We start from the raw sequence: 16124 nt of genomic DNA on the forward strand, positions 1-16124 counted from the left end.
CTCAGCACCCGGAGTTGCATAGCTGTGGTGTGGAGAAGGCAGGACTCGCAGCCAGGCACGCTGACCGCTGCACTGCTCAGGCTTGCCGCTCAAGGACGTGGAGTGGTGTTGGCCAACAAAGGCCGTGAAAGATAAATGATGATAAAAGGCAGAGGGCGGGGGGGGGGGGGGGGGATCAGAAAAATGGGCCACAAACGCATCTCTCTGGGTTTAGAGCATGGAGGTCAGCGAGCAAATCTCAGGACCATCCGTGAAACTGGTTGTGGACGATGTTTGATGAGAAAGTCTTGCAGGGACCAATTGCAGCTAGGGACCCAAATAGATCACAGTATCTGAGAGTATGAATGTGTTGTGTTTTGCCACAGTTGACATCGCATTTTTAGTAGGATGATTTTGTTTTCATGGGGGTGGGGGTGTAAATGTCCCTTGCGTGCCTGTACGGAAAATGAGGTTAGAGCCTCGGTTGGCAGAGACTGTTGAACTCCAGTTACAGGTTAATCCTGGGCTTGGTGCAGAGGATGGAAAAAATGGTCTAAGATGTACTCCTGCCTTGGGCGCCGGGGTGGCTCAGTGGGTTAAGCGTCCAACTTTGGTTCAGGTCATGATCTCGTGGTCCGTGAGTTTGAGCCCCACATCGGGCTCAGTGCTGACAGCTCGGAGCCTGGAGCCCGCTTCGGATTCTATGTCTCCCTTTCTCTCTGCTCCTCCCCCACTCGTGCTTGGTCTCTCTCAAAAATAAACATGAAAAAAATTGGGGGCACCTGGGTGGCTCAGTGGGTTAAGCGTCTGACTTTGGCTCAGGTCATGATCTCATGGTTTGTGGGCTCAAGTCCCGCATCAGGCTCTGTGCTGACGGCTCAGAGCCTGGAGCCTGCTTTGGATTCTGTGTCTCCCTCTCTCTCTCTGCCCCTTCCCCACTCACTCTCTCTCAAAAATGAAATAAACATTAAAAAAATTGTTAAAATAAAATTTAAGATGTACTCCTGCTCTTGGAGTCTTCGGTCTATTTAGGGAAATAATATATTTGTTTTGGGGGGCTTTTGGGGGGTGTTTTTTTTTCTTTTTTTCTTAATCCCTTACCTTTTCCCAGAGAGGATTTAAGGCCAGAGATGTTTGTACAGGCCTTGTGTTTTTTTAGATAGTATACAAATACTGCAAGCATCAGGTGTTGATACAGAAATAAGTTGGCCCCCTGAGATTTGGGGCTCTAAGCCAGGGGTCAGTAGCACACGCACCGTGATAAGTAATGTCAGCCAAGCTCCATTAGCCAAGATCACCAACGTTAGTTACCCTTTCCCATTTGGTTCTGGCTGAGATGCCAGCCCTACTGGGCCAGTGAGCAGTTGGGGCTGACTGGTTCCCAGGTCCCTTCTCTGACTTCTGACATTTCACGAGCCTGCGGTCGCAGTGCTGGGGCGGGCTGGTCGTCACAACGGCAGATATCCACATGTTACACTTAGTGGAAAGCCTTTAAACTAGATACTTAGGATTCCTAGGACTTTTTTCTCAATTGAGTTTTCTCGTTATCAGGTTCATTGCATTTCATCGCGTAGTCACCAGTTCTGTGACCAGGTAGGGCGAGGTGTGTTAGCAGGTGTTCATGTCGTCAGGATGCCACCGGAATTGCCTGTGCTGCTGGCATCCGGGGGGGGGGGGGGGAGTCAGAGTAAGAGGGAGACAGAGGCAGGCCAGAGGTTAAGAGCGGACGGGAGTTGTAATGTGCTCAACTGGAATCCGGGCCCAGCCATTTCCTTGGTGTGAGACTTGGGGCAGGTCCCCCGTCCCGTTGGGGTATCGTGAGAGTTCGGTGACAGGCACGTAAACCATTTCTGCACTGCTGGGTACCATGAGTGTCGACTGGAGAAAAATCAATACTGTCGCTGTAAAGGGGTTAGTGGGTGTCAGGGTAACACGTGCTCCAGGAGGCTGGTCTAGTCTCCACCAGAGCCGTTGGTAAACTGCCCGGTTGACGCCTTCCCATTGTAACATGACTGAGGATTCTGAATGCCAGGTCTTGTCGCTGAGGTTTGTGATCTAGGGGATCATACAGCACTGCTCTTTCCCTCCCAGCCTGTGACTGTGACCCCAGGGGCATCGAGACACCACAGTGTGACCAGTCCACCGGCCGGTGTGTCTGCGTGGAGGGTGTCGAGGGCCCGCGCTGTGACAAATGCACACGCGGATACTCGGGGGTCTTCCCCGACTGCACTCCCTGCCACCAGTGCTTTGCCGTGTGGGATGTGATCGTCGCCGAGTTGACCAATCGGACCCAGAAGTTCCTGGAGAAAGCCAAGGCCCTGAAGATCAGCGGCGTGATTGGGCCTTACCGGGAGACTGTGGACTCGGTGGAGAAGAAAGTCAATGAGATCAGAGACATCCTGGCCCAGAGCCCAGCCACGGAGCCGCTGAAGAACATCGGGGATCTCTTTGAGGAAGCAGAGTAAGTAGTTCCTGAGCCAGAGAAGGCGCCCACGGTAGTGTTTCCACTTGGGGAATAAAGGGCAGACATGCCCTCTGGGTGCCTCCATTGGAAGGTGTGGTTAGTCCCATGAGTGAAAACAGATGCTGGGCACTGGCCTCCCGGCAGCCTTTACTCCGGGCATGGGGCGAGTGAACATTGACAAAGCGTGTTAGAGCCACTGCCCCCCTTTGTAGCCAACGCTCCAAGGGAGTAGAATGGCAGGAGCTTTGAGTTCGGAGACCAAGGATCCGTAACGGAGCCGTAGTTTGGTTACTTGCTGGCTTGAGAACTTGCATGACTCACTTACGCCCGTGTCTGTCTCCTCTCCTGTGGACCAGGGAAGGACAGTACATTGTCTGTACCTTGCAGCAGAAGACTGATCTGTGAAGTGACCGTGTCATTGCCGAACGCACGATGCATACAAGGGGAGGTTTTCTCCTCCCGAGGAGATGGGTTACCCCCGATTTCCAAGCGATCTCCGCAGCTTCACTAGGGCAGTGCTTCCTTCATTTAATTGTAACAAATTCTCTACAGTGAAAAATTCTCTTCTTAGCCCGTCTCTGGGTAACGCTGTCTCTGCATAGTGTTGATTTTGCCAGTGAGAGCAGAGAGAACTGAGTCGTGCTGAACTTCTGGGGGATCGTTTTTCTGCATGTTTCCTGCTTCCAGACATTGCAACTGCTTTTCCACAACGGGCCCACCAAACGGGGGAACTCTTTCTTTCTTTTCTTTCCTTTCTTTCTTTTTTTCTTTCTTTCTTTTTTTTTTCTTTCTTTCTTTTTCTTTTCTTTCTTTCTTTCTTTCTTTCTTTCTTTCTTTCTTTCTTTCTTTTTTAACGTTTATTTTTGAGAGAGCGAGAGACAGCACACCAGCAGGGGAGGGGCAGAGAGAGAGGGAGACACAGAATCTGAACCAGGCTCCAGGCTCTGATCTGTCACAGAGCCCGATGCGGGGCTCAAATCCACAAACTGTGAGATCATGACCTGAGCTGGCTGGACACTCAACCAGCTGAGCCCCCCAGGCGCCCCAAGGGGAACTCTTTCGTAGCTAAATCCTTGTACACTGAGGTGACTCTAAGTTATGACAGAACCATAGTAAGATTTTCTGTCATGGGACTTGAATCAGCCTGAGAAGACAGATGGACTTTTCACCTCTGCGCTGTAAACAGCAGCAAGGGAACAGCAGACATGCGCTTAGGCACCTTGTGGGGGGTCCTTCCTAGACCTCCTAGGTTTCAAGTAATGGGTCCTTGATTCCAGGCTGGAGGTCTTGTGTCCGGGACACAGAACGTTCGGAAATGTCTGCTGCAGGGCGATAATGCATTCAGTGAGGGATTTTACCTCATTAAAGAGACGGTGGTGCCCTCAGCCTCCTAACACGTAGCAACAAGCTTGAGAAGGCTGTCGGCCGAGTGCAGGCCACTTAGGACCTGATTCTTGGCCTCGGTCTCCTGCACCTAAGGGAGAACAAAACAATCTGGGTGTCCTTTGAGAGCCTGCCAGAAGAGAGGTTACATTCCTGAAATGGCTCTGTTTCTACCCTCACTATTCATCTAATCGGGTAGATTGTAATCGCTCGGAGAAACTGGTTTGATTAATCTTGTGTCAACACAACATCCAAGGATACAGGTCTTAGGATCCAAAGTGGCTGTTATTAAAAAATATACAATGTTAGATTTGATTCCTTTAAAAATTGTAACATTGTAGGAGACCTGGGAAGAAATGAAAGCCTGCTGAGAACCAACACATGAATAAAAGAGCACTGAGAAAAGAAACTATATTATAATTGCCTCAGGAAAAGAAGGTTGAGTTTATAAAATGCAATTTAGCCTACAAATCCTTTTAAGCACTTTTCCTTTGAGTCGGGTCATGATTTTTATCTCCGCTTTAAATAGCATTTTTCTAACGGCCCCCAGCCTTTTGGCCTTTGTACATCTTCCCCATGTTTTATACTGACTCTTACCTCCCTGAGGAGACAGTTATATTCAATTAGGTGACCCAGTAAAGCCCAGAGCTAAGGTCTTCTCAAACATTACGTTCTTTGTGATTATCTATGTACACACACACACACACACACTGTATATATAAGTAATATCCAAATAGATGCCTGATACAGCTTTGGAGATGTGACAAACGGAAGAGAATGCAGTTGGGTTTAGATTCCAAATGAAATATTGTGAAAGCTAAATGTGTTTCCAAGTCCATTCTGGGAGATAACTACTTTCTTTCTTACGGAAGATAAAAGGGTTGCTTGTCGGTGGACGAGGAGGCTCCTTTGATGGGACCTTGCTAAGGCAGAATGTACGGAGGGCTCATGTGGGTGGCTCTTTGTCTTCCTGGTGGCTGTGGGGCTTCCTCTCTGCATGTCTCATCTTGAAGGGGATCCCTGAGGTTTGGAGAAGAGCCTTTTTGGCAGGTGGCTGGGAGGCACGATTCTACACTGGCGTCAGTTAGGTCTTTCGAGCTGTGGGGTTGTGTGGGCTTGGAGCCTGCCCACATAGGGGGCAGGAACTCCATGCTCTGGACCTTTGCTCAGAAGACAGCAGGTGTTCGGAATCCCTCTTCCGGTGCATCCACCACAACACCGCTGATTGGCGCTTCTAGGCTTTTCTTCCAGGTCTTCAAAGAAAGGAAAATTGGTGGATTTGATACAGCTTCCTAATGTTGAAGAGAATAAAACTAGTACTTGGAAGCAAATAGTTAACAAAGTACTGAGTTGGTTTGAAGTTACAGAGTAATGGGGACAGTATTTGTAGAAAATGTTAAAAAAAAAAAAATGAGACTTCAGAATTCCCTTTGGTTGCTTTTACTTCTGGAAACTTACCCTTCTCTTTACAGGAAATTAACCAAAGATGTTACAGACAAGATGGCTCAAGTAGAAGTGAAATTGTCTGACACAGCTTCCCAAAGCAACAGCACGGCCAGAGAACTAGATTCTCTACAGACAGAAGCAGAAAGCCTAGACAACACAGTGAAAGAGCTTGCTGAGCAGTTGGAATTTATCAAAAACTCAGATATTCGGGGTGAGCATTTTTTGTGCCAATGTGCAATCCTGGACAACAGGATTTAACCCCCTCTGTCTAACCTTTACTACAGCACTTTGAGAGTAAAAGTTAATGCTTTCTAGTAATTTTATTTTATTTTTATTATTATTATTTTTTTTTAGCATTTATTTATTTTTGAGACAGAGAGAGACAGAGCATGAACAGGGGAGGTGCAGAGAGACAGGGAGACACAGAATCCGAAACAGGCTCCAGGCTCTGAGCGGTCAGCACAGAGCCCGACATGGGGCTCGAACTCACGGACCGTGAGATCATGACCTGAGCCGAAGTCGGCCACTCAACCGACTGAGCCACCCAGGTGCCCCGCTTTCTAGTAATTTTAAGGCTGTTTCTCATTGAGTCTCTGGCACAAGTAAGGATTACAGTCCCCATTTACAAATGTGGGAGCCGGGGCACAGAGAGACAAAGGGAGACGCCATGGAGTGAGCAGCAGTCATCGTGTGTGAGAATGGCATCTCTTTCCAGGCTTTTTTCAGTGAATGGTTTAACTTCCTTGTCTTTTCTTGGAAATGGGCTCTCCTGAACAGTTAGGAAATTAAATTGGTACTTCAGCAAATTCTTTTATATTCAAGAATGTTGCCTGTTCAGGGAACAGTTTCTGCAGTGTTAGATAGCACTGACCATCCTATTGTACGCACGATCATTTATTTTTCTGGCTAGGTCCTTAAAGCTAAAACATGCCATGCTGTTTTACATATGTAATACTAGTCATTTGAGTGGATCGAAATAGTCAAATGACCAAGAAAAGATTAAAATACATCTGGACGTGTGATCTGCAGGCTGCCTGACACCACTAGCTATTGAGAAAGAACTGGAAAGTTGCCTGTATGCAGACATCTGCATGATTGACTTGATTTGTCATCCAGATGTTTGGCCAGAAATAGCTGTTAATAGGACAAAGTGTAGCCATTGCTCAGGAGAGGAAAGTTCCAGGTCTTCGTAAAGATTTTGGTCCTTGAGTTTTAAGACAAAACCACACAGTAAACTGAGGGCTGGAAGACACCAGATATGGGCATCCCTTACGGGCACGAGGACGAGAGGTTTAACCGCGGGCCATTTCATTTGATGCCCTAGGCGCCTTGGATAGCATCACCAAGTATTTCCAGATGTCTCTAGAGGCAGAGGAGAGGGTGAACGCCTCCACCACAGATTCCAACAGCACTGTGGACCAGTCGACTCTCACTCGGGACAGAGTAGAAGAGTTGTTGTTGGAACGAGAATCCCAGTTCAGGGAAAAACAAGAGGAACAGGCCCGCCTTCTGGATGAACTGGCAGGCAAACTACAGAGTCTAGACTTTTCAGCCGTTGCCGAGATGGTAAGGTTTTGAGGGTCTGGTCTCCAGGCTCTGATGCAAATTAGGAAGGAAACCCACCCTGTGTTGTCAGTCGTACTGTTCATTTTGCAAATGAACCAGCGGGAGTGAACCTGGCCTCAGGTCTCTGGACCCCCTATGGGTATCCACCTTCAAGCCAGATAAAAACAAGAGTGGGTGCCTTTCCAACCTTCCCCCACGTCCAGCTAGCCGGTTCCTCTGTGATACAAAGAATCAAGACTCCTTTCCCAGACTGTTAAATTGAATCTACGGCCATACCACCCTGAACCCACCCGATCTCGTCTGATCTCCGAGGCTAAGCAGGGTCGGGCCCGGTTAGTACTTGGATGGGAGACCAGACTGTTAAATTGAATCGGTGACTTATTCAGATTTTAACCTTTTTTAAACTGTAGACATTTTTTTTTTCCACATAGTTCTTTATTATTTTTTTTAAGGTTTATTCATTTTCAAGAGACAGCAGGGGAGGGGCAGAGAGGGAGGGAGACACAGAATCCGAAGCAGGCTCCAGGCTCTGAGCTGTCAGCACAGAACCCGACATGGGGCTTGAACTCACGAGCTGCGAGATCATGACCTGAGCCGAGGTCGGACACTTAACCAACTGAGCCACCCAGGTGCTCCCTTTTTCACGTAGTTCTGATTCCAAATGCAAACTCCTTCACAGTGGAGCCATTCAAGAATATTTGGGGGCGGGGGGGTGGTGGGGCTTCTTCAAAAAAATTAAAGGAGCAAAAGAATGTTTTCCCTGGGTGTAAATTAAAAATGTTCCTTTGTTCCAGTAACTTTACCTGGTGAAGATTAACCTTGAGACCAACCTCGAAAGTAGATTCATTTCCCAGAAGCTTTTAAAAAGTAACTCTGGAGCCAAATGAAATTGAGGAGTGAGTTTAATGAAAATCTGGCAGAGGGCCAAAAAAAGCCAAACTCTGCCTGTTTTCTTCCTCTTGCTTCCTTACCGTTTTTCACGGAAGGATACCTGTTGGGAGAATTTGGAGCGTATTGTTTATAGACTCAGGCTTGTGCTCTCTTAGCTTAGGAACAGTAGAAAGCAGGAGGCAGGTGGTGCACAGAAGACCATGAACGGTTCAGGCGTCCTTACGATTTGGTTTTAGTGCAAGTCCCCTCCCTCCTGGCCTCCTCACCTTCCCCCCATCTCGCTGTCTCTGAAATTGGCAAAAACACACTGTCATGACTGTATTGTGCCCAACGTAATTGATGCCTACAAGGTGATAGATTATTAAGCATCATAGCATTTAGTGGAAAGAGGGAGTAAGGCGGATCACTCCTGTCATGGCTTATTAGAAAAATCGAGGCCCAGAGCAACGTGTAGACTTCACAGGGGACAAAGTCACTACATACAGGCATGAAATGCCAATTCTCTCTTTCCTTCCAGGATTGAGTGCTACATTACAAATTCTAGTAAAAACCAGTAATCACAGATAAAATCTCCGCAAACTAAAATGAAAGCAGCTATCATGCTAAAGGAGGTTTGCTTGTTGCAACAGGTGTCTAGGAAGGGAGGGCGTGAAGGGTCCCTTGCCTGATCAGGCCATACGATTGGGGGCCCTTCCTGGTACCTGCTTTTCCATTGGGTGAACTGCCCAGGGATGAGCTGGCTTCTGTTCGCTCACTGCAGGTATTTAATTCTCCTATGAGATCTCCCTTTACAGGTTCCATACTGGTATTTCTTGGGTAGAGAGGTTTTTGTCCCTTTGTGTTTTTTGAGTACCTTCAGTTCTTTGTTTTTGCATCTGGTTTTTTTCCTGCTTGCAGGGTTGAAATAGAACAGATCTCCTAGGGTGTCGTCGGGTTGTTTTTAGAAGGCCTCCCTGAGGCCTCTGCTTCTCTTCTTGATTACGGCTCATGTTCTCCTACGGCAATGCAGAATAAACTGTTTTCTGAAGCTTTTTATGTTCTGTAAGCCAGCTACATGAAAGACTATTTTTTTTAAGTATTTATTTTTGAGAGAGAGAGAGCACAAGCGGGGGGGGGGGGGGGGGGGCAGAGAGAGAGAGAAATACAGAATCTGAAGCAGGCTCCCGATGCGGGGCTCGAACTCACAGACCGTGAGATCATGACCTGAGCTGAAGTAGGTAGGACGCTTAACTGACGGAACCATCCAGGTGCCCCAAAACTATTTGTTAATTTGAGATCTAATGGGATTATAAGTACCAGAAAATTATTAGTCTAAGGAGTTGACTATTCAAAACCTACTTTATTTCTTAAAAAGAATACCTTCCTTGTTTGGGAGCATTACCTGCTTCTCACTGCCTCTTTTCAATATGAGAGGACAGTTCTGCAGTTTGCTCCCTGCTCAGCCTTTCCCATCACACAGCAGACTTGTAATTTATCAGTGTGCATGTGCATGCAGTGGCCAGAGGATTATGGGGGGTTGCTTTTTGTAAAAGTGAAATCCACCTTTGCCCCTATTATTTTCTGTTTTCCTCTCACGTCTGGAATGTTCTCCCACTTGCCCTGCTCAAACCCCACCAGACAGCAAGGACATCCTTCCCCAACTACAGCTGCAGCCGTCAGTAGTCTCTCCTCTGTCTGCTTTCCTTCTTCCTGACAGTACCTGACCTATTCTTGGCTGTTTTATGCACAGTGAGCCTGTCTTCCCAAGATTTGAAGGTACTAAAAGGCCAGATAATGGGCCTTTTATGTCACCCTATTGACCAAAACAGACCAGATGCCAGGTCTAAAGAAGTTTGTCAATACCTCTTGCTTGTTTGTGTCAATCCAATGGTCTAGGATCAAGGGGAAGCATTCTTTGGCTCCCATGTTGGGCAGATTTCAACTTGACCCAGCAGATAACATTTGCACCCCACATAGCGCCCATATGCTATTCCAGTTCATCAGGGCAGGAGGTATTGACGAAGCGTCCTAAGTTTTCATGGCTCCCCTGGCCATGATTCCTGAGCTCTCGGCTCCTCTCTCCATCCTGAACACTGTGTTCTCCAGCACCCTTGCTGAGGACCACCTACATGCTCTCTGGGGCCCCCCGGGCCACCCAGGCCCTGCACAGCTGTTGCAGACTCCCTCTCTGAAGGCCCGTGCCTGCCTCTTGGCTCGTTGCAGACCTGTGGGACGCCTCCGGGGGCCTCTTGTTCCGAGACCGAGTGTGGCGGCCCGAACTGCAGGACTGACGAAGGAGAGAAGAAGTGTGGGGGACCCGGCTGTGGCGGCCTGGTCACGGTCGCCCACAGTGCCTGGCAGAAAGCCATGGACTTTGACCGCGATGTCCTGAGCGCCCTGGCAGAGGTGGAGCAGCTCTCCAAGATGGTAATTAGGCCGACGGCCCTGGCGTTTGCTCGCAGTGACCGACTGGAGGAGGATCGGGAGGGGAGAAATCGGTTCTAAATGGTAAAATCAAAAGCGAGTGTCACCATCAAATAGGAAAGTTCAAGTTTTTGTGAGGTCAGAAATACACGAGGCGGTTTTGTTCAGAGATGATTTAGGAACGTGCTTTCTCCTCCTCACCGTAATCTGAGATTTACTGACCAGGGGGCCAGGCTTCTGAATACATTCAGCTGTGCTGTAAAAATCTCATCCTGAGCAACGAACTGAGCATTGATTTTTCCAAAGTGACAAAGTTAATATTTATATTGATACCCCCCCCAAAAATATTTTATAGGCCACCAGATGTTCTGGAGGAGTTAAACACATTAGAACAAATGTTTATACCCTAGCCCTGTCTGTAGAAGACTATCATGTAGCAATCTGTATACTGAGTACTTCCAGCCTCTATGGGGATACACTGCGGTTGAATGAAAAGCCATTTGTTTCTAAAAGCCCGGATTCCAAATGCATAGTTTCTCAGCATCATTTTCTGGACCATTTATAGTATTCTGGTCTGCTTTAGAAAGAGTGAAGCTGTTCCCTGGGTAATTTATTCCTCCTATTTAGGTCTCTGAAGCGAAACTGAGGGCAGACGAGGCAAAACAAAATGCTCAGGATGTTCTGCAGAAAACCAATGCCACCAAAGAAAAAGTGGACAAGAGCAATGAGGACCTGAGAAATCTGATCAAGCAAATCCGAAACTTTTTGACCCGTAAGGAGTTATTTTCATTTTACTTTTAGATATTTCTATCTTGGAATATAAAAACTGGTTTTATTTACTTTTTTTAACTTTTGTCAGGCTTCTATAAGCCATTTTTAAAAAATGTTTATTTTTGAGAGAGAGAAAGAGTGCGGGTGCACGAGCAGGGGAGGGGCAGAGAGAGAGGTGGGGACAGAGGATCTGAAGCAGGCTCTGTGCTGAGAACCCAGCGCAGGGCTGGAACCCACAACCCAAACCATGAGACCGTGACCTGAGCTAAAGTTGGACACCTACCTGGCTGAGCCACAGCACCCCTAAAAACTGTTTTCTAAGAGTCTGTGTTTGAGAGACCAGAATTCAGGCCTGCGTTTTAGATAAAATCAATTTCTGCGTGGGAATAAAAAGTAACATTTCCCAAACCAAAACAAAAAAAAGTTCATGTTAAGAAATGTTGGCATTTCTTAAGCTTATGTGCACGTAAGAATCTCTGATGTTGTGCAGACACAGATGGGAAACCCAAGTAGGAAATCGGGAAGTCAAACCCATAGTGTGAGAACTGAATTTGGAATCTGTTCTAGATTACATAGAATGTCACTAGATCCTTAGAATAGTGGCTTATTTTGACATTGCCTGCAAAGCGTTGTAATCCTGTCATTTACAGGATCTTGTATTTATGGTCAGCTCTATCCCTTAGTGTTGTATCTAGAGGAAGAAAATCTCTAGAATTGGTGGTTCAGCGCATGTTTCTGGTCAACCATCTAAGTGTTACCAATAAGGAAGGTTTTGGCTTCTAGTTACACAAAACTTTTAAGTGAAATGGACTTAATAGAGATGCATATTATATCACATAACAAGTTCAGTAGTAGGATAGCTCCATGGTTCTGGGACCCAGGGAGTAAGAATATCAGGCTTGCTGTCAGGCCGGCTCCTCCTGGTTACAAGGTGGCTGCCAAAATTTCAGACTTCACATAAATACTCAATAATATCTAATGGAAGGAGACCCCACCTATTCCCATTGTACCTTTTTTAAAGGGAGGAAATCTTCCCCAGAAGCCGTGAGCAGTCCTCTCCATAATCTCACTGGCCAGAAATGCATCCCATGCCGATGCAGAAATGTCACTGGCAAACAGAATGGGATTACCCTAATTGGCATGCCAATCTCCATTTAACTCTTGAGTTGCTAGGTTTACCTTACCTTAGAGGTAGGTGCCTGAACAAAATCAGTATTCTGTTAGCAGGAAAATGGGGAATAAGAAAGGAGCCAGTGATATCCTACGGGTATCTTATGAAACATCCTGTGGAAGCCATCGCTTGATCAAATATTTTCCTGTGCTCAAATCCTTAGGGGGTCCATTTTTGTATTAACAGTGAAAAAGAAAATCAAAAAACCTTCAATCAGTGACCTATTTAAAGCTTAACCTCTTAAGCATTTTTTCAACCACCTTTCACATTTGACATTTGAAATCCTTTGGCTTCTTTGATAATACACAATCTGATTCTCTTGCTTCTCTGACTAGATTTTCCCCTTTTTGGTAATTTCCAAAATCCAGATCACTTGTACAAGGAATATGAGTTCCTTACATCTGCATTTATAATAGTCTCCTAGCTATTCTTCCAACCCCAACTAAAAGTTTTCATTGCCTTTTAGAATCAAGTCCCAGATGTACATCCTGGGGTCCACTCTTTTCTGTAATCGGGACCATTCACTCTGTTTGACTTTCCACATGACATGCTCAGCCCATACAGTCTCTCCATCCAAAGATGTCCCTCTCTCTCCTTCCAAATCCTATTATCCTTCAAAACCTGATCAGTTCCTCATCCTCCATGAAGACTTTCCTGACTTTCTCAGCCTACGGGCAAATTCTAGTAGTTAACTTTTCCATGTGTAACTACTCAACAAGACTGTAAGTTCTTAGACTATGTGTATGCCTTGATGTCGCCCCAGAATGCTCTTCACCTGGTGGGTGACCAGAAGTGACTGAGTTAACCATCTGTGACTTTTACCTCTTTATGGGGACATCTTTGCTTTTGACAGAGGATAGTGCTGATTTGGACAGCATTGAAGCAGTTGCTAACGAAGTGCTGAAAATGGAAATGCCCAGCACCCCAGAGCAGTTACAGAACTTGACAGAAGACATTCGGGAGCGAGTTGAAAGCCTTTCTCAAGTAGAGGTTATTCTACAGCAAAGTGCTGCTGACATTGCCAGAGCGGAGATGTTGCTAGAAGAAGCTAAAAGAGCCAGGTATCTGAAGACGTTGTGGCATTTAGGGGGTTTATTTTGTGTATCTAGCAGGGAGGAAAAGGGATTTCTTCAACCAGTGAAATTTCTAAGTGTGACCTGTATGAGTCCCTCTGATTGATTCCAAAAAGGCTGTTCTTGGAAAGAAAGGTATTTTTAAATGCCCCGAGAGGAAGTACTTTTTCACATAGATTGTCTCATTCTTTTCCTCAGCAAAAGTGCAACTGATGTTAAAGTCACTGCAGACATGGTCAAGGAGGCTCTGGAGGAAGCAGAAAAGGCCCAGATTGCAGCAGAGAAAGCAATTAAACAAGCAGATGAAGACATCCAGGGAACCCAGAACCTGCTGACTTCGGTAAGATCCTTGCTGTACGTGGGAGAAAACAGGCACATAAACCCTATCAAAGTGCATTTGACAGTTACATGAAAACCATTACAACTAAACACTAAAGGATTCCTCTAATTTACATAAATCTGTACTCCTCCCTCAGCACAGATGCTAAAAGTGTTTTCGGGGGGGGGGGGAGACCCTGAAGACACTGGAACATGAGGGCCCCCTTTACATTCACCCCTACAACAAGCCTAAGGAAGATAGTGTATATTTTTGTCTCCTGTTCAAGGACTCTATTTAGTAGTATGAAGGATAGTATTAATTTCCAAATTTAGTTTTAGAAAACTCATTCTGCTGTAAAGCAGCCCAAAAGTAACCTACATACTTAAGACCAGGATCTCAAAATTGATGAGGTGGGGGGGCAACTGAATGGCTTAGTCAGTTTAAGCATCTGATATCAGCTCAGGTCATGATCTCACAATCCGTGGGTTTGAGCCCCACATCAAGCTCTGTGCTGACAGCTCAGAGCCTGGAGCCTGCTTCGGATTTTGTCTCTCCCTATCTCACACTCTTTCTCTCTCTCTCCCTCTAAATAAACATTAAAAAAAATTTTTTTTTAATGGATGGAGGAAAAAGTGGACTCAGGTGATCCTTACACATCTTCTCAGAATATATTTTGAAATTAGATGCTATTAGCCCTTCTCAAGCCAACAACCCATAATGTTTAAAACCTAGGAGGTGGTTTTTCAACCTGCTTTTCTTACCATTGGTTGATACAAACTTGACAGTTCCTTCAGCCACATTTCCTTCTTAATTTTGAGTAAACAAAAGGCCCTTTCTTCAGGCCACTTGTTCAAATGTAGAAAAAAAATATGACACTTTCCCACCAGACTATGTTCTCTTTGATTATTCTGACTTTTCTATCTCTAGGGTTTTTCAAATTTCTCACTGTGCTGTTATCATTTTACTGAACTTTAATTTAGGTGACTTGATAAAAAAAAAAATTACGTTTGGAAAAGCCAAATGGGAAATATAGGATTTAATCAAATCATACGTGGGATATTTGGCTTGATGATGTAAGTGAAAACTGGTTTTGTTTTTCTGGGGTCCCTGGGGGACAGGAAGCACTTTAGGTTAAGAATAAGAAAGAAAAAGCAACTCTAAACTATGCTATTAATGAAAGGTTGTCAAAAACTATTCACTCCTTTAAAACTATAGAGCTTATCCTCTAAGAACTATAAGAATACTTTTATGTTAATTAATAGGTGAGCTTTTAGGTTAAGAATCATTTAGCATGAAATACCTACAAATTTTACCATGTATCCACAGTGACTCCTTAGTTTAGTTATGACACTGTTATTATTCAGACCTAATTCTATGGTGCTCCATGAAATTGGTTCTTCAGTCATGGGTCAGACTACTTACTTGGGCTAGCTGTTAAAAATTGATGTTCATTGATTATTCTTTGAAAAGCGATCACATGTGGACCCTCACCAGTTACCCAAATAGATTTTCCTAAATGACTTTGAGTATTTATAGGTTCCAGCTGTCACTTCCCCAGACTACGTGACCTCTCACGGTCCTATAGTAACTTTTCAGTTTTCAGAAACATTCCTGGTCTGCCTTACCTGAAAACACTCAACTTTCCAGGTAGTTGCTGAAGACCCATGACCTCCACTAGAGTTTAATATATTTTAATGTTTATTTTGTGACAGCACACATGGGAGCAGGGGAGGGGCAGAAAGAGGGGGACAGAGGATCCAAAGCAGGCTCTGTACTGACAGCAGAGAGTTGGGGGCTCAAACTCATGAACTGTGAGATCATGACCTAAGCAGAGTCAGACACTTAACTGACTGAGCCACCCGGGTGCCCCTTGGAGTTTAATATTTAGGGCTGACAGGAAAAACTAAAGGTGACTTGGGAGTACTCATTTTCCCACCCACAGTAATTTGGAAATTTATGTGGCAATCCTTTTCCTCACATCTGCTTATTTGTGAACATTGTTTTGCCAAAGTTTGCAGGTGTCCTTAAAATGCTTTCTCAACACATCAAGCTGTCTGGGGGTGGTTCAGTGAAGAATTTTACATTTCAGCCTAGATCATCAGAATTAAGAATAAAGATGGGCACTTTATATAAGCTTTCCTGAAATTATATTTTCCTTTTGGTCTAAAGTGAAACGGCAGAGTGGCCTTTTAATCTTCCTGTAAACTCATATTCATAGCATGTCCTACCGCTTACTGATGGCTTGCTGGGTGACTGACATTGTACTTGTAGATTGAGTCGGAAACAGCGGCTTCGGAGGAGAACTTGCTCAACGCCTCCCAGCGCATCAGCGAGCTTGAGAGGAATGTGGAAGAACTGAAACGGAAGGCTGCCCAGAACTCTGGGGAGGCAGAATATATTGAGAAAGTAGTATACACCGTGAAACAAAGTGCGGATGATGTCAAGAAGGTAAGTAAATCCTTGTGACTTCACAGCTGTGTTTTGTAAAGGAGCAATGAGCCTCCTCAACCGCCTTCCCTGGGATTAGTAAGGGATGTGGACCTAAGAGTTACTTATCAGAAACATCCCAAGTGACCGGTTTTGAAACAACAGTCTTTAGAGAGACAGATGGAAAGGGTGGGAGTGGATATGGAAGTGTCCAGTAAGCGTGACCTAAGC

At 45.5% G+C, this 16124-nt stretch overlaps 1 protein-coding gene across 1 annotated transcript in view; it reads left to right on the forward strand.

The window, feature by feature from the left end:
• Positions 1 to 16124, forward strand: part of LAMB1 (laminin subunit beta 1) — a 74362-nt gene that overhangs the window by 56501 nt on the left and 1737 nt on the right. Inside the window, exons 24-31 of the mRNA XM_049641327.1 lie at positions 2071 to 2440; positions 5299 to 5483; positions 6597 to 6838; positions 9932 to 10135; positions 10760 to 10904; positions 12928 to 13135; positions 13346 to 13487; positions 15738 to 15914. Of these exons, the coding sequence (XP_049497284.1) occupies positions 2071 to 2440; positions 5299 to 5483; positions 6597 to 6838; positions 9932 to 10135; positions 10760 to 10904; positions 12928 to 13135; positions 13346 to 13487; positions 15738 to 15914 (1673 nt within the window). The remainder of the gene's footprint in view (positions 1 to 2070; positions 2441 to 5298; positions 5484 to 6596; positions 6839 to 9931; positions 10136 to 10759; positions 10905 to 12927; positions 13136 to 13345; positions 13488 to 15737; positions 15915 to 16124) is intronic.

This window comes from Panthera uncia, chromosome A2, assembly GCF_023721935.1.
Source record: "Panthera uncia isolate 11264 chromosome A2, Puncia_PCG_1.0, whole genome shotgun sequence".
Classification (NCBI taxonomy): domain Eukaryota; kingdom Metazoa; phylum Chordata; class Mammalia; order Carnivora; family Felidae; genus Panthera; species Panthera uncia.